The following is a 22,973-nucleotide window of genomic DNA, read 5'->3' on the forward strand; positions in this document are numbered from 1 at the left end:
GTGTGAGTCTTTCCAACCACAGTCAAAAGAACTGTGTGCAGCCCTTTGTTTGCTTTTACACTGTGATATAAAAGGTGAAATCTTCCAAAAACTGAAGTGACCAGGATGCCATTAGTGTTATTTTACACAGGATTTCAGGGGAGATGGCTTCAGGTGTTCATGCACAGGATTTGGACTAAGGTTCTTTATCAAATCTAGTTCGTTTTTTGGTGAAGTAATTGGGGGTGTTGCAGCTTGAATGGAGCAGAGCTCTTTACAGAGGGCTTCACATTTAATCTTTTCTCACTAGGACTTCAGGAACTAACAGAGTGTTAACAAAGGAGTGAGAATCACATTTTTCTGCACATTTTGTTTTTATAATTGTAATATTATAGTGCTGTTTACTCAACCCATATAAACTCAGTGCTCTTGGCAAATACTTACAATGTGTGTGCTCTGAATTTATTCTTTGTAAAGCAGACTTTGCACGCCACAGATGAAAACGCTCCTGCCTTTATTTAAATAGGAAATAAAAGGGATTGCATTACTCTACTTCTTTGCAAGCTGAAAAAAAAAGGCATTGTCCTCTTTCAGAGTTCAGATTTCATTTTCTTCAAATGAAGTTGCAGTGGTTAGATTTACAAAACCTCTATTATTTTTTTTCACAGATCTGCAAATTTCCTATCTTTAAAATGTTTGCAGAGTCAAAAAGGAAACAATAGAAACACAAATCCTCAAGCTGGCATGAAAAATGGCAAGAACAAGATTTGAACACTTCTTAATACCAGTATAGCTATGAGATTAATTTAAAAAAATTTTCCTGAAAATTCTGGACTTTATTTATGAGTTCTAATCAGAGTGTAAAGTAGAGAAGACATTTCTAAAGGTTTTCTTAGGCTTTCTTAGTTTAAAGCTACATCTGAAGACATAGACATATAATAGGAACATATAGACCAAACTACTATTGTGTTTTACATTTTGGCATTTTTGCAAACTTCTGTAATTATGTCTTTTTAGTACATTAAAACAAACAGCAAGGAAATAGAAAATATTTCTTCCACAGCTGTGTTTACAACCTTAAATGTGTTTTTTTTCCTCAACCAAGCAACCAGTCTGAGATAAGAGGTTTCCCTGCTGTGTAACACAGCATAATCAGATGCATACACAGCACCTACCTGGAGTATTACAACAGACAATAGTAGTGAAAAATTAAAGAAATAGAATGGAAAAGTCAATAGCTTTTTCCTGTGAGACACATTTGACACAGCAATAGACATACTTTTAAAACATATGAATGTACATAAGATGTTGGAGAATTTCTTTGCAATTCTGCTCTGAAAAAAAGAGAATATTCAAACATTCTTGAAGAAATCAAAATTTTAATATAAAAATTTTAAAACAAATACCCATTTTACCACAATGTGAATCATAATATTCCATTTTCTTTACTACTTTGGGGAGCATATTTTACAAAAATGATAGCTTAATTCCTAGTAAATGAAATTAGCTATTTCTAGTAAAATGAAAATATTTTGTCAAAATTGAAAATATCTGTTTTTCAGTTGAAATCAGCAACACCTTCAGAGATTTCCTGGAGAGTTTTAATCTGCTTGAATATCTGTTGAGAAAAGAAAATGAAATTTTTTTACCGCCATTTCTGTAGAATAAATAAGTTGCAAATTCACTGCAGAAAAGTATCTTTCCCTTTAAATTATCAGTATTGCTTTCTGATTTTCAGCTGTTGCTAGTATGATGTAGCCATAAAGTAATTTTAAAAAAAATTCAGACAATTTTATGTGCTGATGTGATGTAACCACTTTTCGAAAAGTTCAGACATTTTTTTAAGTAGGATTTTATTTCACCAGAAAGTTTTATGGAAGTTTTGAAAGCTTACTTTGAATCATCACTCAGTAATTCTTCCAAATGCTGTAGGAATCAGAAATTCTGGCAAAATTTTTTGGGTCATGTGAAACATACATTTTTCCTGACTCAGATGAAATGTTTTATTTCAACTTCAAGTGTTTCTTCAGTTCTTTTGTTTTGTATACAGGAAATGAAAAAAAAATTGTAATCACAGAATGAAAATGTGCTGTAAAGCATCAACATGGACTTTTCAGGCTTCCATACTATTTTGTCTTTTTTTTTTTTTTTTCCCTCAGTATGGACAGCTGAAGATAAAAAACATCAAAAATCTAGTGATGGAATATTTCTGCCTAATCAAATTTACAGTTTTTGTTTAAAAAAAAACACCTTGGCTGAAAAAAAGTGATCAGAACCTACTTTGTTGTTTAAATTGAGCACTGGGAAATGAAGCGTAAGCCCTGAGAGCAGACAGGCACTTTGAAAAGGAGGGTCATGATGGTGATAAGGGGACTGGAACACCCCCCCCCATGAAGACAGGCTGAGAAAGTTGGGGCTGTTCAGCCTGGAAATGAGAAGGTTGTGCAGAGAGCTCACAGAAACCTTCCAGCATCTGAAGGGGCCTCACAGGGAAGCCAGAGAGGGACTCTGTCAGGAACTCTAGTGACAAGGAGTAATGGCTCAAACTGAAAGAAGGGACATTTAGTTTAGATATGGGGAAGGAATTCTTTACTGTGAGGGTGGTGAGACACTGGAGCAGGTTGCCCAGAGAAGCTCTGGCTGCCCCATCCATGGAGGTGTTCAAGGCCAGGTCGGAGGCAGTTTTGAGCAACCTGGTCTAGTGAAAGGTGTCCCTGTCCATGGCAGGGGGATTGGAACTAAATTGTCTTTAAGGTACTTCTAACCCAAGCCATTCTATGATTCTATGATTCTATGATTCTATGATTCTATGATTCTATGATTCTATGATTCTGTGATTCTAACAGTTCTTCTCAGCAGCTGAAATTTTAGGTGATCTTTGTCTTGTTTGAAGGTTCTGCCCACGAACTTTGGGTATAACCTGGTCAGTAATCTTCATTAACATGGTATTTGCAGCCTGCCTTATTTTAATAGCATAAAATCCAGGTTTCAAATCGAGGCCAGTGCCTTCAGCTTCCATTGCTGACATGAAGAAGGATTGGATGTGTCTCAAGGTGGGATCACTCTCTCCTAGGGGTGATTATGGGACAGCAGTGGGGATGAAACCCTGAACTTCTACCAAGAATATGGTCACACTCAAGTTTTTAGGAAACAAGTGGATGCTAATGTAAGCAAATATAACCTGTCAGGAACACTTTCCAGATCATCTATAATACAGTCTGAATGTTTAGCACTGTATGGGCATATAATCCAGAACAATCACCAAGAACCAGCAAATAAAGGTGGTTTTGTTCTGTGTGCACATATTCCATGAGTTTAATGTTTGACTTTTCAAACTCTTAGTTAAACCTATCCTCTGGCATGAGTGCCACTCCAAGCACTATGGATAGGTAGTCAATCACAGGGACAAGTGTAGTGTGGTCTCAGGAGAATCTGAAGTCAGAATACTCCCAACAGCAATGACACAACCCTTAATAATGAAGATAATTAAACCTCAGACACCATAGTCTAAGCAAATGTCATGGCAAATTCATTAGCATTAGCAAATCATGTCAAAAGTGTTTTGGAGCCAGGCTATTCCCACTGGTGCCAGGGGAGCTTCATCATGGCCTTCTCCAGTAGCCAAGTCAGGTGAGCACCCAGCTTCTGCAAATTCTCAGCTTATTGTCATGGGTTCTAGTTTAGTCATTGAATAAGGTATGGATGAGAGAAACCAGATGAAAGTTTGTATCTGTGCTGCAGTAGATGAAGCTGGCTGCTTACTCTTGCAGCATGTTGTTTCATCCTTTACTACATTCTTCACAGCACCTGGCTTTAAATAGGACTTTGAGATACATTTAGAAAGAGTTTTGGTTATGAGAGAGCTTAGCTCTCAAATTCAGTGTCACAAACTTAATATGGTAAATGCAGGCTATTCCTTAAACTTGGGAGATGTGTGTTTAGCTCAGTCAGTTCCCATCCCTGGTGGGCTGGCCTTGTCCAGCATCTCATTACTCATACTGCTGCTCAATCACTTCCTCTACCCAGAAGAAATAGGAAGAGAAAAAGAGCAAGAGATCTCCCAGTGTGATATAAAGGCATTGGTGAAGAAAAGAGGAAAAAACAGCAAGCAAAGCAGAGGCAACCACTCACCACCTCCCATGGGCAGACCAATGCCCAGACACGTGCTGAACTTGGCCAACTTGGAAACCTGCTCTGCATCCCTCCTTCTTCTGCTGCCTCAGGTTTTATTACTGAGCATGATGTTACAGGGTAAAGAAGTGAACAGCTGCAAAACACTGATCCTTCCTCAAAGGATGTGTGAATTTCTCAGCACTTGTAACCATTAAAAAATAGATCTAGGGATAGATTTGTCCTACCTTCGATGCCTAGAGAGTCCTTTCTTTAGGATGCTATTTGAGTCATGGGATGTGAGTTTCCTTAAGGAGGATAACCAGATAACAAGCATTTTGTTTTTCTTTCAAATGAAAAATGACTGTTTACTTACACAAACAATGCAACGAACCTTTCTATTCCCTTTCAGAAGGAACCTGGAAATATAACTTGTTAAAAACCTCTTTCTGCAACACAAAACACTGTTCTGCTCACTGAGCTATTTAGAGAGGAAATTAGCACAAGTTCTTAAATCTACTGGATTAAAAAGTGATGTGGCTGGCAAACACGGTTTCCCTTTTTAGCTTCTTCAGCATTTCTGTCATAACAAACATTGTCCCCCAGTTGTGGCACCCTTTCCTCTCACAAATTTTTGTGTGGTTCTGGAACACACTCTGATAGGATTCCCTTTCATTTCTGACACCGTTATGTCATTTTATGGATTTGCACTGACAGCATTTCATTTTGACATCATTATAGCATCTCAACTTTCTACACTGAGCACACCAAGAGGCTTTTGTGATGATGCTATACTAAGAAGAGTTAGAATAAATAGGTTATTAACATGATTACAAATAACCTTGCTAAAGATTAATTATTATGCATGAGCATGAAAATGTTTTCTTGCTTAAATTTTCAGATGCTGCAAAATTTCATATTTTCTCTTTTACAACTGTTCAAGAGATTCAAGTTATAGGTAAAGCTACCTTGCAACTGAAGAATGCATAGCCTGGTGAGTTCACCAGGCTTGTTATAGCTGTTACAGCTAGCAAAAATGGACACTGCGCTCCCCAGGAGTCAGGAGCCATTCATCATCTTTGGCTCCATGGAAGTCAGGTGCCTGAGCTGGGCAGCAAGGTGCCCAAGTATCTCAATTCCCACCACAGACAGCAGGAGGAACCAGAGGGGGTTTGACCTGTCAGTGTTAGACCAGCTTCTTAAGGTGTGATAGGATTTTGCTGGGACCATGGTGGTACCAGATGCAGAGGGAGCTTGGAGAAGTGAAAGGTGTCTCTGCCTATGGCAGAGCAGTTGGAACTAGGTAATCTTTAAGATTCCTTCCAACCTAAACCATTCTATGATTCTGTGAATTAGCATCTCTGCTTTAATTTAAAAAAAAAAAAAAAATTAAACTTAGGAGAGTCTAGTTCTATCCAAAGGGGTGAAAGAAAAAGGAAACTGCAGAAAAATACCATGACAGAAAACAAACAAAAAAGGAAGAACCCCTAATCTCCAACACATCTCTTCTTATGCCTCAGTGCTGTGTCTTAGGGATTCATGGCTGCACAAGCTAGGGTGTGCAAAGGAATCCCAAGGGACAAGCCTAAGACAGATGCCTTTCTGAGCCCTCTGTGAGTAGAGGGAATCCATGGTGGCAGATGTGCTCTTCAAGTGACATTCATGTAGGCCAGAAGTGCTGCCACCCCAGGATCTGGCATCTCCCTGGGTGCCATGGCTGGTGTCTCTTCCTGGTTCCATGAGTTGAGAAACATCTCTCATCCAGGTAGCTGAGCTCGAAAGATGAAGATTAAGATGCAGGCTGAAATGCAGATTAAGCTTTGTATGGGAGCCCGAGACAAAAGGAGTGCAAACCTTTGGGATAACAAAGGCCATGAAGAGTCATGGTGAATGGACACTGAGAGACACTTCAGGAGCCGGGAACAGCTGACCTTTTGGATAACAGAGGACATGAAGACAGGTGAAGGCTCCTTTGTTGAGGGTCCTCCTCCAACACTCCTCTGGCTCTGGCAGATTACTGTGCTGTGAATAAATGGAACTAGACATGTGAGACTGCCCTGGGAAAACTAGAGCCAAACTGCTGACTGTGTGAGTGCAGTGTGGAGCGAATCAAGCCGGGCTTCCGTCGGCACACTGGAGCTGCCTTCTCTGAAGGACCTTTGGACCCAGCAGTCCCAGCAGTCCCAGTCTCTGGTCTCGGGAATGTGACTGGTGGAGGGTCTCAGAATGGATGTTTAGACTGGGTAGTTTCCTTAACACCTGAACCCTGCTGCAAAGCCTCCACCTGCACCTGAGTGTTCCCAGACTTGGATTTGCTCCAAGCAAAAAAAGATATACAAACTCATGCACAATTACATTGAAAGTTATAGAATATTTAAATAGCAGCAGAACCAAATACAGCAAAACTTAATTTATCAATATGTATCATATTCAGAAAGTCTTCATTCATGTCCCTTCTGGAAGTGTGTTCTAACATAGGCTCTGATTACATAATAAACTACTATTTTTTAAAATAATAAATTAACATTTGTGTTGGCGAGGATATCCAAGACATACTTAGGAAGTGAGATAGATCAGTATTTTTACTGTAATTTTAAAATTAGTGATCTTCTTCACCAGTGCATTTGGTACAACAAGTAGAGTCAGTCACGTCTTTATGGTCTTTTGCAGGAGTGGGAATTTTCTAGTTTCTGTAGTATATAAATGCCTGAACAGCCTTGTTAATGTTTTTCCTAAGGTGAAATGAGACAGTGAGTAGCATTACCTCCACTGTTTTAGATGGAAATATGAGACAGAGGACACTTACTGCAGTCCAGATTAAAGTCAGCAATTTGGACTCCCACATCCATCTCGCCACTGTCTCTACCTCTGTGAGGATATCCTCAGGCAGATAGAAAAACAGAGATCTATTTCCCTCTCCTTTGCATTTTATCATTTACATTTTTCTTCTCCTTTACACTGTCACACTGCAATGACATAGTTGGTTACATGGAAAAAAATGTGCACCTGAATGAAGAAAAATTTATGGTCTGCTTTTAGTCAGCTAAGTCCTCAGATAAATGTTCCAGCAAAACCTGGCTGCATGGGATAGGGAACAGGACTGGGAGGGATAAGATGAGGAAGTAGTGAGCTGGGACTACAACTATTTAAGACAGTGCTGCATATTTTTTACTTGATATTTATGGATCAGCTGATGTAGATCAAAAAAATTACCAGGAGGCAGTTCTAAATGATCTTATTCGAATGAGAAATCCCAGGTAAATGTGAAAGTCTGGAGGCACAGAACTGGGAGCTCAGCGGCCTGACACTGCTCCCACTTGGGTAGTACAAAGTTTCCTCCATGTGCTTTGGAAAGCTAGCAGCCATAGCATGTATGTCATGAATGTGGAGTGGTGTGTAGGGAATGGGTATGTCACCTGTAGCCTGATCCATGAATTATTAAATTGATGTTTTGTCACAACTTTTTTTTTTTTTTTTTTTTTTTTTTTTTTTTTTTTTTTTTCTTGCAAGAGACTGCTTTGGAATATAAGTAAAGACTAGTTCTGAACCATGGATAGCTCTAATTGCAGGTGAATTTATCTGTAAGTCAGCAAGTGAGGCTGCTGTGATCCTTAAACGTGCTCTATCACTGTACAGCCCAAAGGACACTGCTGTAGTACCTATAGACTTCTGGCTGTTCATCCAAGCACAAGAGTTTGTGTGGTCTAGATAGTCCAAGGGGTCCTCATTTACAGGACCTCTGTATGTATACCATCACCTCATATCCAAGCTCGGAAACAGCCACAGTTCCCATCCATAATTTTGGGTGACCCACAGAATCACAGAATTAACTAGGGTGGAAAAGACCTTTAAGATCACTGGGTCCAATCTATGACCAACACCATCTCATCAACTAAAACATGGCAGAGTGCCTCGTCCACTCTTTTTATAAACACGTCCAGGGATAGTGACTCCACTACCTCCCTTGGCAGATGATTCCAGTGCCCAATAACTTTTTCAGTGAAGACTTTTTTTCCTAAACTTCCCCTGGTGCAGCTTAAGACTGTCTTCTTGTTCTGTCAGTGGCTACGTGGGAGAAGAGACTGACCCCCAGCTGACTGCAACCGCCTTTCAGGGAGTTGTAGAGAGTGAGAAGGTCACTCTGAGCCTCCTTTTTTCCATCTCCCTCAGCTGTTCTTCACAGGGCTGGTGTTCCAAGCCCCTCACCAGCCTGTTGCCTTCCTCTGGACACACTCAAGCGTCTCAAAGGCCAGGTCCCTTTCTGCCCGGCCACTGTCCAGTCATTCTGTCCACCATTGGAATTATTCAAGGTCAAGCTGGATGGGGCTTTGAGCAACCTGATTTAGTGAAAGATGTCCCTGCCAGTGGAAGTTGGATATGATCTTTAAAGGACCCTCTCAACCCAAACCAGCCACCTACCTGTGCAGAAGTCTCCCACTCCAGGAAGAGCTTTAGATGTTTCCATGATCAAGCAAGAGGATGAGCCACACTAAAGGAGAAACAGAGTTTCTCTTGTGCCATCTCAGGTTATTCCTGAGCTAGTGAAGCCTGAGTAGAGAGTTATGAAATGAAGCTTGTCCTTTAAAATGCAAGCCTATGCCTTTCAGCTGCCTCACCCCAAGACAGATGTGCTGCGCCAGCCTGCAGAAAACCTGATTCATGGCTTCATCCATAGCCCATTGCCAAAAAGCAAAAGATTTCCGTTGACCTCACTCAGTTTCACACTGGCCCCTGGGACTCAAAACACACTGCAAAATGCCAGTTCTCTGCTGAATCTGTCAAGGGTCTCCTGTGTTGTTAGAGCCAGCAGAGCCTCACTGGTTGCTGCCAGCAGGGAATTTGGCCCTCCATGCCATTTCCAGCACGGATGTTGCAAGATGGTGGTTAAATGATTTCTCTTGAGTTTTTACTGATAAAAAATATGTCAGACTTTTTGGAAAACCCTAGCTCTTGTACTACTGCCAAGTGTTTCCTTCTCTATTGCTACCAAGTTTTGACTTCAAATGGAACTTTCTAATTACATCACAAATATTATATCATGAAAATTTGGAACCTGTTAACATGGTCCAGAATAAAATAGCTGAAAAATAACAGACTACAGCCTCTTTTCATTACACTCTGAAGGTCTAAAAAGTTTTGAAGTATAAATTCTCAACTTTATCTGAGTATTGAAGAACATATGACCTCACAGTAGAATGAGCTGGTTGCCTAAAGGAGCTGGGTAATCCATGAGACATTATTTCTATCTTCTACTGTTGGCATCTTTTGTAATAGTTTATTAACAATGATTTGTGTCCTATTGAGTAAGCTGTGTTTGTATAACACCATTGGCACTACACTAGCTGAAGCCAAGGGTATTCTGGCTAGTTAGTCACAGCTATCAAATGCTTGGAAATTAATTTTCACTCTTTTCTAGCTAAGTGTTTTTAACAAATATTTTGCTGCAGGGTAGAGAAAATCCTAAATGCTCAACAGTATTGTTTGCAGGACCAGACAGGCATTTGCAGCCAGATGAATATGTTTGATGTGCTTTTGCGGTGGAAACACAATGACATCTACTGGCCGATGAAGACGGCTGTCAGAGTGTCTGTCGGAGAAAAACAGCCCAGAGTCGACTCCACAAGGAAAGGGGATGACATTCTTCTGAGAGGCAAGATGACAAATCAGAACAACACTCATAGATATCTCAAGAAATACAATAGAGGTTGAAAAACAGAAAATATAAGGTGTTTCATTTATATACCACTTGTTTATTGAAAAACAAATAAACACAAATCCTCTGGTGGTGCAAATTTTTTTCTGTTGTCCTCAGTAGTGGCTGCCAGAGTTTAAAAAGTTAAAGCAACTTACACTGGGTGTAGCCAGCTAAAATTCACAAACAAGTTCCAGAATGCACAAGTGCCTCCTCTCCTCTTAAAAAAGGGATACGTGTAACTGGGACTTTCTGATACCCTGAAATGACACAGTTCTGCACAGCACTGATATTAGTGCATTTTTTCTCTTAACGTGATGCAATCTCTGTAAGTCTGGTGCAGAAGACTATATCTTATCAACCCCAAAGGCATGGTGCTCCAGCAGTATGGTATTTCTCTTGCAAATAGTGCTATTAAAATGAATAAAGGAGGTAATCAAAACTTGTCTGTTTCTGAAACTGTGAATGCTAACAATAGCAATGAGAATGGATTTTCTACCAGCTCACACTTCTTATGTTCAAAATGTGTATAATTTTGAAATCCCTTGTCTTCCATCAACTCTGCTCCTATAATTTTTAGTTGTGTTGCCTCAACAAGATGATGCAGTTCAGCAGAACCAGCACCTTTGGAAATCATCATGCTTGCTTTCTAAAATGGATAGGCTGTGCAATTTACTCAGTAAGTGGCACTGGGTTGGGAATGTTATACAGCCAGTATATCAATGCAGCATCCAGAAGAGGAACTGTGTGGAAGAGAAGGCTTTGGCTTCCATTCATGGAAGAAAATCAATCCAGAACCAAGGAATACAGCACAGACTAGATCCTGTCCATGGTTGTACAGGCTTTTAGGTGGTGACAAGAAAACTAAGGCCGTCCAAAATTAATGAATATTGTGCATGGAAGTAAGGGCAGCAAATATGAACAATGCATTAAATGCAGTCACTGCAATCCATGTAGACTTTAGTACTGTTTCATGTTGGGTTTAGCAGGAGTCAAGAATGTGCTTGAACTGGAGCAGCATCTTGTATTATGTGAGCGCTCCAAAGCTCTGTACAATTTTGCATGCCACTCCCTCACTTAGATTTCATCCCTTACAGAGGAGATGAAGGAATGTGAACAAAGGGATTTGGCCCTCATGTCACAACCCTACTGCTCAACAATGGGCCTTTCACAGTGCTGTTGCAAGGAAGAAAAGACAAGGGAGAAGGAAGATGGCATAACACAAACATGTACAAATTGGTTCAGTCTGTGATTATAAAGGTCTAAAAGGGTCCTCCTCATAGCAATAAAAGAGAAATTTGTGATAAAAGTGGTCTGAGCATCAAAATATTGCAGGAAGTTCTTACCAGACCATATGCAGCATATGATTCCTTCTGTACATTGCATAGCAATGGGACAGCTGTGGGCTGGATTTCCCTCCTCAAATAATTTCAGAGCATTAGAATTGGCATTTGATTCCTGACTGGCAGCATTCAGGATGCAGGACAAAACAGGAATGTCCATATCTGTGAAGCTGCTTGTTTGCATATGTCATCCTGGGTTTTGGTTCTGAAAGGCTACATTCTATTGAGACAAAAAAAAAAAAAAAAAAAAAAAAACAAAAAAAAACCCAAAAAAACAAAAAAAAAAAACAAGAAAAAGGATATCTCTTCCATATTTTTCTGATATGTGTAACTTTTATAAACAGAGCTCTTGTCATGTTATAATTGTCATGTTAAACATAGTGACACCTAACAATGACTAAGAAATAAATCAGATGCAGATTTCTGGGCTGCTGTCCTATGTCACCACATCATCCATGACTTTTGCAAGTGGTCATGTATATTAGTGGTTTTCACACTGCAGTAACTGGGATGCAGCCTGAAAACAGTCATTGTGATACTCATGTCCCTGTTCAGTGCTGATATAAATCCTATGTCTTTTATGCTGGCAGGTGGGTGCACCATGTGTCCATGGGTGTATTCCACAATAATTCTGTGGAGTCCCCCTAGTTATTGTCTTCCCATATTTTACTTTAATTTATATTTCCTATAAACTTACATACATAGAAATATTAAAAAAATATTTGTTTAGATAATAAAGGGTGAGCTTTGCTTTTTTTTCTTCTTTCCAAACCCCAGAAATCTGCTGACTGTCTTGACCAGCCAAGAAGATGTTCACTGGTAAACTTCACTCCCCGTTCAAGAAGCATTGCACTGCCTGGGTTATTTGCTTAAAGAGATACTGTGATGTCAAACTGAAACCTAAAAATAGCAACTTTAAACACAATTCTTTTAACAAACCAAAGACTCATGGAGACATTTCTATGTTTATAATTTGCAGTGGATACAGGGGATTTTCTTGAATCCTTATTACAAATAAACATCTTCCACTCAGCCAATCATCCCAGACAATGCAACCTTTATGCTCTCGCATGTGAGTTAGGGAGTAAAAATGATGAGAAATTCATTACTTAACTTGAAATGAATCAACTAATTTTGTTTAATTAGGAAGAGTGAGAAAATACAGAGGGGCAGCTAAATACTAAAAAAATATTTATGGAATCTCATAAAGTAAAGGTGGGAGGGTTAAGCACTCTGGTTAAAAACACAGTTGGAAGAACATTTGTCCTCAGGTGTGCTAGATCACTGCTATTTCCAGTCAAAGTAAGGAGGAGCCTTTTACATAATTTTCTTAATTCCTGTCTTCAATACAGAGATCTGTTTGCATATGTGGATGCATAAATATGTACCTTCTCCATATACATATGTAGAGATGAACCAGAGAACTTTGCATGCACAGAACTGCAGTCTCTGTCTGCAGGATACACTTCAGGAGTGAATGGCATTATTCATTTTGTGTGCTCACTTTGAGACATCCTGGAAGATCCTGCTTTTTGTGAGTACAGAGCCTATACCACCCTTAGAACACTTAATCCAGACTCTAGACATGAAGAACACTGTTTCCAGCCTTATAGACTTACAGCCTCATCTCAAAACAAAGCTTACCTAGGGCATGCAAAACTGTACACAGGAACACCCTGGGTGAGGGGTGAAGCCAAGAGAGGCAGGTGAGGATGCTGATGTTGAAGCTACTCTCATCTTGCCTTGATCCCTTGTTGGTCCTGGGTAAATATCTTCATTTTCTTCAGCAAGGACACACCTAGTGAGGAAGGGACAATTACTAGACAGTGAATAAACCAACTGTGGAATGGCTAAACAATATAACAATGCTAATAATTCTTATCAGTTTTTAGTGCTCATCTCTTTTAAAATATATTTTTCTCATCCTGTGGCAACACTCAGCTGCCTTTCTCTAGTCCCATAGTGTGGCACAAAGCTGAGATTTGGCTTACCACCATCTGGAAATGAGATGGATAGAATAAAAAACGTCAACTTTGCTAAATGACCAAATACAAAGAATTGTCTTTGACCACTTCCCATCCTTCTCCACCCTGAAAAGACCAACCAGAAAATGGAACAGGATGTGTATAAAATATCCTTAAGCTTGTAAGCATCTCCTGGTAGTTGGTGTTCATATGACTTTTGAATGTTTCAGCATATCTTTAGTTCTCTTTGATTCTTCTGAGGTTATATGGGTGGTTGCTGGCAGAATTACACAAATACAGTCTTCACAGCTCAGCAATCCTTGGATGCAGATTTGGAGCTCAATGTGGGTGGCATAGGAGTAAATGCCAATAAGAAGGCTAGGACAGTGTTGTTACTTTCAGAAACTAAATGACTCAGTACAGAGCCTTTGCAAGCAGCAATTAAAGAACCAGAAGAATGTTTTGTAACTATTAAAGAGTAAGAGGGGAAACCTCATTTTTTTGTAATGATGTTTTATTTTCACTCTTTAATGAATGTTTTAATCATGCCTTAAGATATATATTTGTTACTGAATGTCAACTAGAGACAATCAGTATCTTTCAAGTCTTTTGCTGCCAGGGCATTTCCACCTTTGCTGTGGGAGCACCTTTCAGTTCATTTTAGGGTTAAGGCTTCAGATCTCAGTAGCTGCACGTTTCAGTTGTTGAGAGAGCCTCGACAGGATGTATAGAAAGCATTTACTAAAATTCTCATAGACTTTAGATTGATTTGTATGGGTGATTTATCTGAGGATGATGACAATGATGTCCAAAAAGTTTTAAATAAAAACTGACACACTGATAGAGTACGAAATAATACAAAATTGACCAAACCTCAGAGACAATATCAACTACTGGCTGAAGTGCTGAATTGAGACACAGAAAAGCCTTAAGTCATGCCATCTCTGACATTGTCTTACTGAAGGCTAGGTTGGCATGATGACTCAGTTTCTCAAGTTTCCCATTTGTTGAATGGAGATGTGGTACTCTCAGACAATCTCAGTGTACCTGGAGGCACATTTTGAGAGCAAGTGTAGAAAGCAATTGGTGAGTGTCAAATACAGACACACAGGACACAGTTTATATTGTGGAAAGTACTGGGAAGAGTTACCAGAAAGAAAAAAAAGGCACCATATTAAAAGCCTTAGGAATCTGATTACAAAGTAAGCCAGGAAAAATGTTTTTTTTATGTTATTTCAGAAAGTTACAGTAACAAAAGTTTGTATGCAGTTGTGTGTGTGTGTGTATTCGTGTCCATGGACATATGTATGTGAGTTTGGAGGGGCATGTGGGTGCAAGTATATGTACATATATTTATATAAAAACAGATACATGCACATATAGCGTGTACTACTTGTGTGGCATATCTATTCCTTTGCTTGTACAACAGCACATATATCAAGCAGACAATACTTGAGAAGGAATTGAAAGTATTTACTGACAGCAACAGAAATGATTCATGTTCTAGTATCAGAAAAGTAATTTTTTATTTTGTTTTACTTTTTCTAAACCATCACTAGTGTTAAATATTTCTCAACTGGCTATTTACCAAATTTCAATAGTAAGCTTAGGATCAGTCTGCAATATACACATATTTCATGGTTCAGATTTCTCTGACTCGTTTACAAAATAAAAAGATTTAAAAAATCAAGAATCAAAAATTGCTTAGCAGTTCCATAAGGAGGGAGGAATTACTCCAAATTTATACTGTGAAATGTTTTAATTATTGCCATGACTAAGTTTTCAAGACCAGCATCATATCCCAGTGGATTTCCAAGCATATAAAATGCAGTTCTCCTGGGAAGGTTGAAAAGAAGGGGTATTATCTGAAGACCTGTTAGACCAACTGACTTCAGACCTGCATGGATAATGATGCCTCTGGCTCTGGTGAGGTGTAACAATTTTCAAAACATGTTGGAGATGCCTGTGGATTTCAGAGCACTTTGAAATCCAGCTCTTAAATGAGAAGTTTTGCTCCCAGGGCATAACTTTGAAGGCAGAGTGCAAGAAGACAGTAAATGAGTCCCAGCAAAGCCCTCTGGAAGCTGTGAAGAGTACAATTTTGATATATGAAGCTGAACAACAGAAGGGGTACAATTCATGTCCTTTTGAAGAATTTCTGAAGTGCTGATCTCTTGAAGTATATCTTTTGATATCACAGCCTGATATTTTAAATAGACACTGTACCCTAGACCTGGATGGGATTCTCCAATTTTTCAAGATGACACAGCAATCATATGAATTTTAGAGCTCACAGAAAAATTATCTGTCCTACAGAATGTTGTTTCCACCATAAGTTCCAGAAGTACATCCCTGCACCATTAAACATTTTCTTTCAAGATTCGTTGTCAAGGATTTTTAAATGTACATTATTTTTATACCCTACTAATGAATATAAAAAATTTATAACTTCTATGTGGTGGGAAAATAAAATTGGAGAATAAACAATGCTAGGACACTTTGTAATTGTTATATCCCATCAGTGAAAAGTCTCCAACTTTTTTCTTCAAGAGATTGTGACCATTCTACTGTCTGCACTGTCATCCTAATGCCATCACTATCTACATGAGACTGAAAGAGTTGAAATTTTTTTCCTTACATTTTGGTCTGTACTTTTGATAGGACTTGGAGCCACTACTGCTTCACAGCATAAAAGAACAAGTTATCTTTTGACATCTCAGTTTAAAACCAAATCTCAAAGAAGTAAAAAACCAAATGCCACTTCCACAAAGCAGCAAGCAGTTTGTGATCACTAACTTACTTGTTTTTCAGTCTAAAAATTATTCCTGTGGCACTTTGCAAATAACTTTTGTTTTGGTTTAAGAGAAGTGAAAAGCCATAATTCACAAAGCAATAGCAATAAACTCACCATTAAAAACCGTATCTCACAGAGGTGATAATTTCAATACTAAGAAATGCTACATGTCTTTTGATCACCACTGATCCTGCCTTCAGGTGGTTTGGGAAGGGGGTGGAGGGAGGAACTGATTAACAGTGATAGTGATGTTGGATAAAAAGGGTTTAAGGGACCTTGTGTATTTATTTAAATACTTTTAATTTTTTTTTTTTTAATGTGGTATCCTATAGTTCTATCCTGAATCCCAACCATTAACACAAGATGTTATATCAAGAAACCACATAGGAAAATCCTGACTATCCAGAAATGTAATTACAAATATTACCAGATCCAGTGAATAATAAACCTTGGATAAGTAGCCATCCAGATACACCTCCAGTTTGCAGTGTGGTGCTGAGTTTCAGGGCAGGGAACACAACAAAAGAGCACAAACAGTTTCACAGCTACACAGTTTCATGTTGGATTTGTTTTCCTGATTGATTACAACATCAGAAACTGCATAGAGACAAGAGATGCCTATCCAAGGCTGCAAATCAAAGGTGATGCCAAGTGTTTTAACGTGAGGCTAGTTAAGTATCCCAGAAACTGGTCTGCAAAATAAATTGTCCTGGACAGACTGGATGCATTCAGAAGGCTTTTAAAGAACTAGAGACCTGAGATGGAACATGTGCTTTGCTGATAGCATATTGTTTATGCCAAAATAATGAATGATGTTGGATTATGCATGCTTCATTTTAAACAGCAGACAATGATCTGGATTTGTGAAACAATAACAATGTTATAGCAAAGCCTTGAACCTGAAAATATATAACGACTGAGCATAGTAAAAGGAGAAATCACTCCCTAAGGCTGTCAAAATTTATGTTTGGCTTCGAATTTTTTGGGTTTGCCCTGCTTTCTGCTCTGAAGTGTGCAGCACTGCCTAGACACTTGTAGCTGCACCTCCCATGCTCAGTGCAGTCAATGGCTTTGTTTCTCTCCCAGTGGGAAGGTACGGGCTCCCAGACCAGTAAAAGCCACAGGGCTCATGCTTTATTTCTGACAGGTTGTCTGCTATCTATATATCTTAAAAAAAAAGCAAGAAGGGATTTCCAATTGATCTGTGGTTACTTGATGATGGGAGGGAGGGGGGAGAAAGAGAAAGCAGTCCTCTTCCTAGTCCTCTTCAGCTCAGTACCAATGCCAAAACTGAAGCAGCCACACAGAGAGCAGAGGAAACTTAAAAAAAATTTAATTAGGGAAGAAAGCAAACTAAATAATACTATGGTCTGTTTACTTAAAGCTGCAATACTGCCAGAGAAACCTCACAGCTTGCATGTGTAAGCTATGGTTTTCATAAAAAACATATTTAATGAAAACAGGAGACAGGACAACAAGCTTTCTTCTAACTTCATTTAAACATGTTTACGTTGCACTTTAAATTCCTCTTGGGTTAATGTGAAGCTGGGCTAAAAGTTTGGAAGTAATGTAGCCTAGCTAGCTTTATTCCCTGAGTTAAGGCTTCAGGGCCTGACAGCATATCATCTGCAGCTCCCACGACCCGTGGACGCCACTGTTCAGAAGGGACTCACTTTTGCTCCCCTCCTGATGCCTTGAGGCTGGGCTATGCTTTTGCAGTCACACATACATTGTCTTTTCTGCAGATTTTAGAATATTAATTTTAAAAATTTGATATTTTACTCACTTGTTCTGTTTTTCCCCTCTGTTAAAAGCATCAACATAAAAAAATATGTGCTCTTTTTGTGTGGAATTTTAATGGATTTGTGGAAGCATCTTTGCATGGCCTTAAGTTTTACAATGACTTACTAAATAGAATAGAAAAACAAAGCCTTACCTGTGAAGGGTGCACATTTCATATTATATTTGAAATAACAAAATGTGTGCTTTCAAATTGCATTTATTTCAGCATCAACATTCTGCTCTTAATTCATTTACTATGTGATTTAAAAGCAGAATATTGCATCTTTTACAGAATTTGAATGCATTTAAACAGAACAGCACATGTGGCAGATTAACCAAGTGAACTCGTACTGTATTTACCAAAAAGATTGTTCACAAGAGAAGAAGACACACAGCAATTCCAAATAAATGGCATTTTCAAATTCTGTTTGAATTTTCAAAAGTAGAAGAAATGTTTTGTAATATAGGCAATCTTTTGGATGCTTTCTTTGAATGTTGAAAATGACAATAGCTTAAGGGTGAAAAAGATTTCCAGTTCACAGTCTGACTTGGCACTATCTATAAAAGACGGTGTAGGGTTTACCCCCTAAAACCATTTTGCCTGCCATTACATTGAGTTTTGATGCTCTTTAATCATTCTACCCAAAATTTTAATTTTGAATCAGTTCACTGAGTAGAACTCTTTAAAAAATTTCCACTGAATACTAGATGTTTCTGAAATGAGATTAAAGAAAATCCTCACAAGGTTAATTGCAATCTTCTCTTTTTCTTTCACAACACTTCCCTGAGACATGCTGCTGCATGTGTGCTTTGAAATCCAGTGCTAGACTAGGGAGAGGAGATGAAGGTGGGGAGATGGTGAGCAGGAGGGTCCACGTGCAAGCCTGGCACTCCTCTGGGCTGATGTTGCCTACACTTGGCTTGATGCAAAGCTCTCCTCTCACATATTCAAGCAGAAACTTGATAGAGTTTGGTAGCTAAATACTTTGAATATTTTAACACGCTTGGCATCTTTCGTGTCTGCAGGAGGCAAGCAGAGCTTCCTCAGGAACTGTCAAAAATTTGTTTTGGATGATATGGATCATGTGCTTCAGATGAAAGCACAAGAAACCCTGCAATGAATGAGCAGCTCAAGCATAAGCTGAACCAAAGCAGAACTTCCTTTTAATGTCCAAAAGCTACCAGCCAAGCATGTAAATGACTGTAGTCCAAAACCAGCTGACTGCCTCTCCCTTCCAAAATCATCATATGCTGTATTTATTTCATCAGAAATGTGTTGTATTTGTTTTCATCCTACTATCAGATGCATGCATGAGTACCTGAAGCCATCCTGATGAGCTGCACCAAATTACATTTATTATGGCATCTTTTTTCCTCACTGAAATGGAGCTTTTGGAAGAAAATATTCTGTCCTGCTCTCACTACCATGTTCTGCTGAGCAGTCTGGAGCATACGAAGGCTGTGTGAAGAATGCTGGACCAGACATGGACAGGCAGCTGCCTCTGCAGCCAGCAGCAAACATGACTGGCACCTTCATCAGCTGTATTTCCCCAAGCCCTGAGGAAAGAGCTGGTCCATTTTCAGCAGCATCCACATATAGTAGGTTGCATGTCCAACTTTTGGGTGGGTTTTGAAGCAGACAGTCCCATCCTAGGGCTGATTTTGCTTCTGTTGAATCAAGGACAAAACTGTACTCCACTCTGACAGAGGCAGAAGCATCCTCAGAATCTCTAAGTACCCGTGGCTTTTTCTAAGTAATTTATGAAAGTATTAATTTTCTGTTCATATTTCCTACAGAGCAGGGGTAATTCAGTATTTTTTTAGTTTATGAGGCATATTGGAAGATGCCACAGAATGTTTAATAGACAACTTGTGCTGTCATAACAGATCTTTGACTTGGTTTTTGAACTTGCCTTGGTCTGGAATAGCATGCAAAAAGGAACTGTATTAAATATATTCAAATACTTAGAGAGTTTGTTAAAAACATCATAATTCTGAAGTGAGAGATGCAATTTTATTGTGATCTGCACAATGCAAAAAAAGGAAACATGGAACAGGGCTATACTTTTTTAATTTTAATAGCAGGAAATTAGTCTGTACTTTAACATTTATCCACAATTTAGAGGAAAAAAATGCATATTATTCTGTGGGGTATATTTTAAATATGACAATATGATTTAGCTTCATCAGGACTACCACCAGTTCTGGAAAGAAATACCACATCATTGCATTCTATATTTAATAATTTATTTTGATTCACAAAAAGAACTTCTCTCAGGATGCTCTTGATAATTTTAAAAATTACAGCAATTATACCAGCTCAATAAATACTTCAGCTTCATCTTCTTTAGTCAACATATTACTGATAAAAGGAAAAAATAAACACGGAAGTGTTTCTCCAGTCTTTCTAAATTTGGAATTAGGACTGTTGCAAACAACATGGCCACTCTGGCAGATTCACAGGGTCAAAAACTCAGAAGGATGGCTAAGAAACCACTTTGCATCCATGCTTTACCACAGATTTCTTGCATATCCTTGGGAAAAGGCTGAGATGCTACTCACAGTCACTAGCCATGCAAATAGAGATTCAATATATTGGCTAAGCCACTCCACATGCCTTTGTGCTGACCTATTGCAGGGTTGACACTATCCCCCCAGATCCAAAGGCACTATGATGGAGTATGGCACAAAGACACTTTGGTAACTTTGTAGGATCCACATCAATTCTAGCACAACAAACACTGACCCAGTGCTCTAAAGCCCAGTCAGATACAGAATAATCCATTATGTGTTGTCTAAATCACATGTACCACAGTACATGTACATTCACAGTACATCCTTCTATTGGCACTTGAAAGGAAGTAGTGCTTAATTGCCTCCACCTACCCAAAAAGGAGTGGGATGAACACTCTCCTGAGGTGCCTCTTTCTTTGATGCAAGCTAAGAAGTGCTCACAGGCTGAGGAGCACCAGGAGCAGCAGGACAGATGCCACAGTGCCCTGCACAGAAGCAGCGCTGCCTGGAAGCAGAGGCAGGCACCAACAAGAGGCAAGCAAAGGAGTTGCGCTCATGTGTTAACTAAAATTGTATCTGGATTCAAAGTATTTTGAGTACTGATGACTGAGAAGTCATTATATAGAAACAATACCTCTGATATTGTATCATATGAGTTCTGATGGTGAGTCCTTTTGCGCCTGTACACAAAGAATATGGCACTCAATTGCCTTTGCTGCCTCTCCACATTGCCTGATAGTGCAGAGACCTTTGAGGACTTAGGCATATAAATTTGTTAATAGACAAAGACTGACAACTTGGACTGTTATCAGCAGCTTAATGAACTTACAGCTCTATCTTCTGCTCCATGGGGAATTCACTGGTAAATCCTCACTCCTCTTGCAGCACTTAGGGAGGGTGCAAGGATGAGGCTCAAGAGCTGCAGCTGAAGCAGCCTGGAGGTACAGAGTTGCTGCAGGAATCCTCCTGGGCAGGAACCACCTGCCCCACAGGGTGGGCAAAAATAGCTTTTGGTCTCTGTGGACAGAAAAACAAGATGTAAGAAATGTTGTAAGTCACAGATCTGCCTGAGTTGGTATTTGAGCCTGGTGAGTATCTGAGAGGCAAAATGAGTGCCCAGGAGAGGGCTTAAGCAGGCCATGGAAGAGGAGGACTCCTAAAACCCACACAGGGTGGATGTAGCAAGGAGAAAACTCTCAATGTGCAACATGAGTAAGGTGGTCAAGATATAATAAAATATTTAAATAAATTCTCTAAATGAATGTACCCTGCGATGATTCAGAGGAATTGCATCACTGCAAGTAAGGGATACAGCAAATCAGTTTTCTAACCGCAATCCTTTTAAACTGTGAACATATGGAAGAACATATGGTAGACAAAATGCTTTAGGTCCAGAAATTCTCCCTCAAAGAAATGTCTGCAGAAAATACAGTTTGAAAATATACCAAGACCAATCCATTTGAGGATCAGGCCACTTCTGCCAGGGCCCAACTGCTTATTCTGACAGCATCACTGGCATGAAAAGGACAGCAGACTGTCATTGAGAATAATGAACCTATAAGCATTTGCTTTTATTTCAGTAACTTTGTGTTACTAGGAACTTCAGTATTCCGTCAGTGAAGTGCTTAGGACAATAAATAAACATGAAGAAATAGTAGTCAGTAAAATAACCTGTACTTTGCTCTGTTTTGCTCTCATATAATGACTTGGGCTTTCAATGAGGCAGTAGAGTTTTGTAATTTCCTAGTATTTTAGTAAAGCCTAATGCTTCCCGGCCCTATGGAAATGTTTCTTTTTTATTTTGAATCAAGAGTAATTTCACTGGCTGGAAGGAGCTTAACACTCACCCACACTGAGGCAGGACTTTTGCTACTGCTGCCACCACTGCCTGACTCTGTTTTTTCCATGGTATGTATGAGTGTTGACATTTGGAGGTTTTTCCACATGGGTGAGTTGGATGTGATGTTAAGCTGCTGGAGAGCTGGGGAGTTTGAGCTGTAAGTGGGAGGGTAGGAGAAAGCAGGAGCTCGGTAGTGACAGCGTGGTGGCACAAAGTCCTGCGGGGGCAGTAAGGCCTCTTGCTATGACTCCTCTTGTCTCACAGGGAGAATGCAAGTAAACAAAATTTAAGCATATGACGCTTGGGCTTAGTGGCCTAATTAATTTTGTACCATTCTACTCTGGTATAAAGTGCCCATTTCATCCTTCTGGTGGTGAACCTAGAGCCAAAAATGAGCTGTTTTCTTTATCTATGTGTATATCGCAATCTCTGCCACCCGCATGTCTTTGTGAAACCACATCCTCCACGCACTCTTACCGGCACTGGTACCCCATTGCTGGGCACGGCGGCGCGCAGCTCCCGGCCCGCGGCAGCGCCGCCCCTCACGGGGCGCGGGCCCGGCGCGGAGGAGGCGCGGCCGGCCCCGGGGCCGCCCCACGGCGCCGCCATGGCGGGCGGAGCGCGGCGCCTCTACCGCCGCATCCTGCGGCTGCACCGCGCCCTGCCGCCCGCCCTGCGCGACCTGGGCGACCGCTACGTCAAGGAGGAGTTCCGCAGGCACAGGGCGGCCGGGCCCGCCGAGGCCCAGCGCTTCCTGCGCGAATGGGAGGCAAGTGCCGCCCCGCGGGGCAGGGACGCGGCCGGGAGCGGCGGGGCCCGGCGGGCGCGGGGAGGCCGGGCAAGGTCAGCGGCGCCGGGCGGTCGCAGCTGTTCGGGTGCTGGACTCGCTGATCGCAGAGGTCTTTTCCAGCCCACCCGAGTCTCTCTTCTCGGGCATGATCCCGTGAAGGGCAGC

The 22,973-nt window shown here is 40.1% G+C and overlaps 1 protein-coding gene and 1 long non-coding RNA gene across 3 annotated transcripts in view; one reads left to right on the plus strand and one right to left on the minus strand.

The window, feature by feature from the left end:
• Positions 1 to 476: 476 nt before the first annotated feature.
• On the minus strand, positions 477 to 22,589 carry LOC110474684 (uncharacterized). Of its 2 annotated transcripts, none has more exons than XR_002466143.4 (4): positions 22,496 to 22,589; positions 21,008 to 21,195; positions 12,769 to 12,922; positions 477 to 1,597 (listed from the first exon to the last, which is right to left on the minus strand). It is a non-coding gene; the product is annotated as an uncharacterized LOC110474684 (long non-coding RNA). The 2 variants fall into 2 exon arrangements; XR_014951435.1 differs by lacking the exon at positions 477 to 1,597 and adding an exon at positions 1,605 to 11,344.
• Positions 22,590 to 22,973, plus strand: part of SDHAF3 (succinate dehydrogenase complex assembly factor 3) — a 28,490-nt gene continuing 28,106 nt past the window's right edge. Inside the window, exon 1 of the mRNA XM_021538370.4 lies at positions 22,590 to 22,787. Within this exon, the coding sequence (XP_021394045.1) occupies positions 22,626 to 22,787 (162 nt within the window). The 5' untranslated portion in view covers positions 22,590 to 22,625. The remainder of the gene's footprint in view (positions 22,788 to 22,973) is intronic.

The sequence above is a fragment of the Lonchura striata genome, chromosome 2 (assembly GCF_050655825.1).
Source record: "Lonchura striata isolate lonStrDom1 chromosome 2, ASM5065582v1, whole genome shotgun sequence".
Taxonomy (NCBI): Eukaryota; Metazoa; Chordata; class Aves; order Passeriformes; family Estrildidae; genus Lonchura; species Lonchura striata.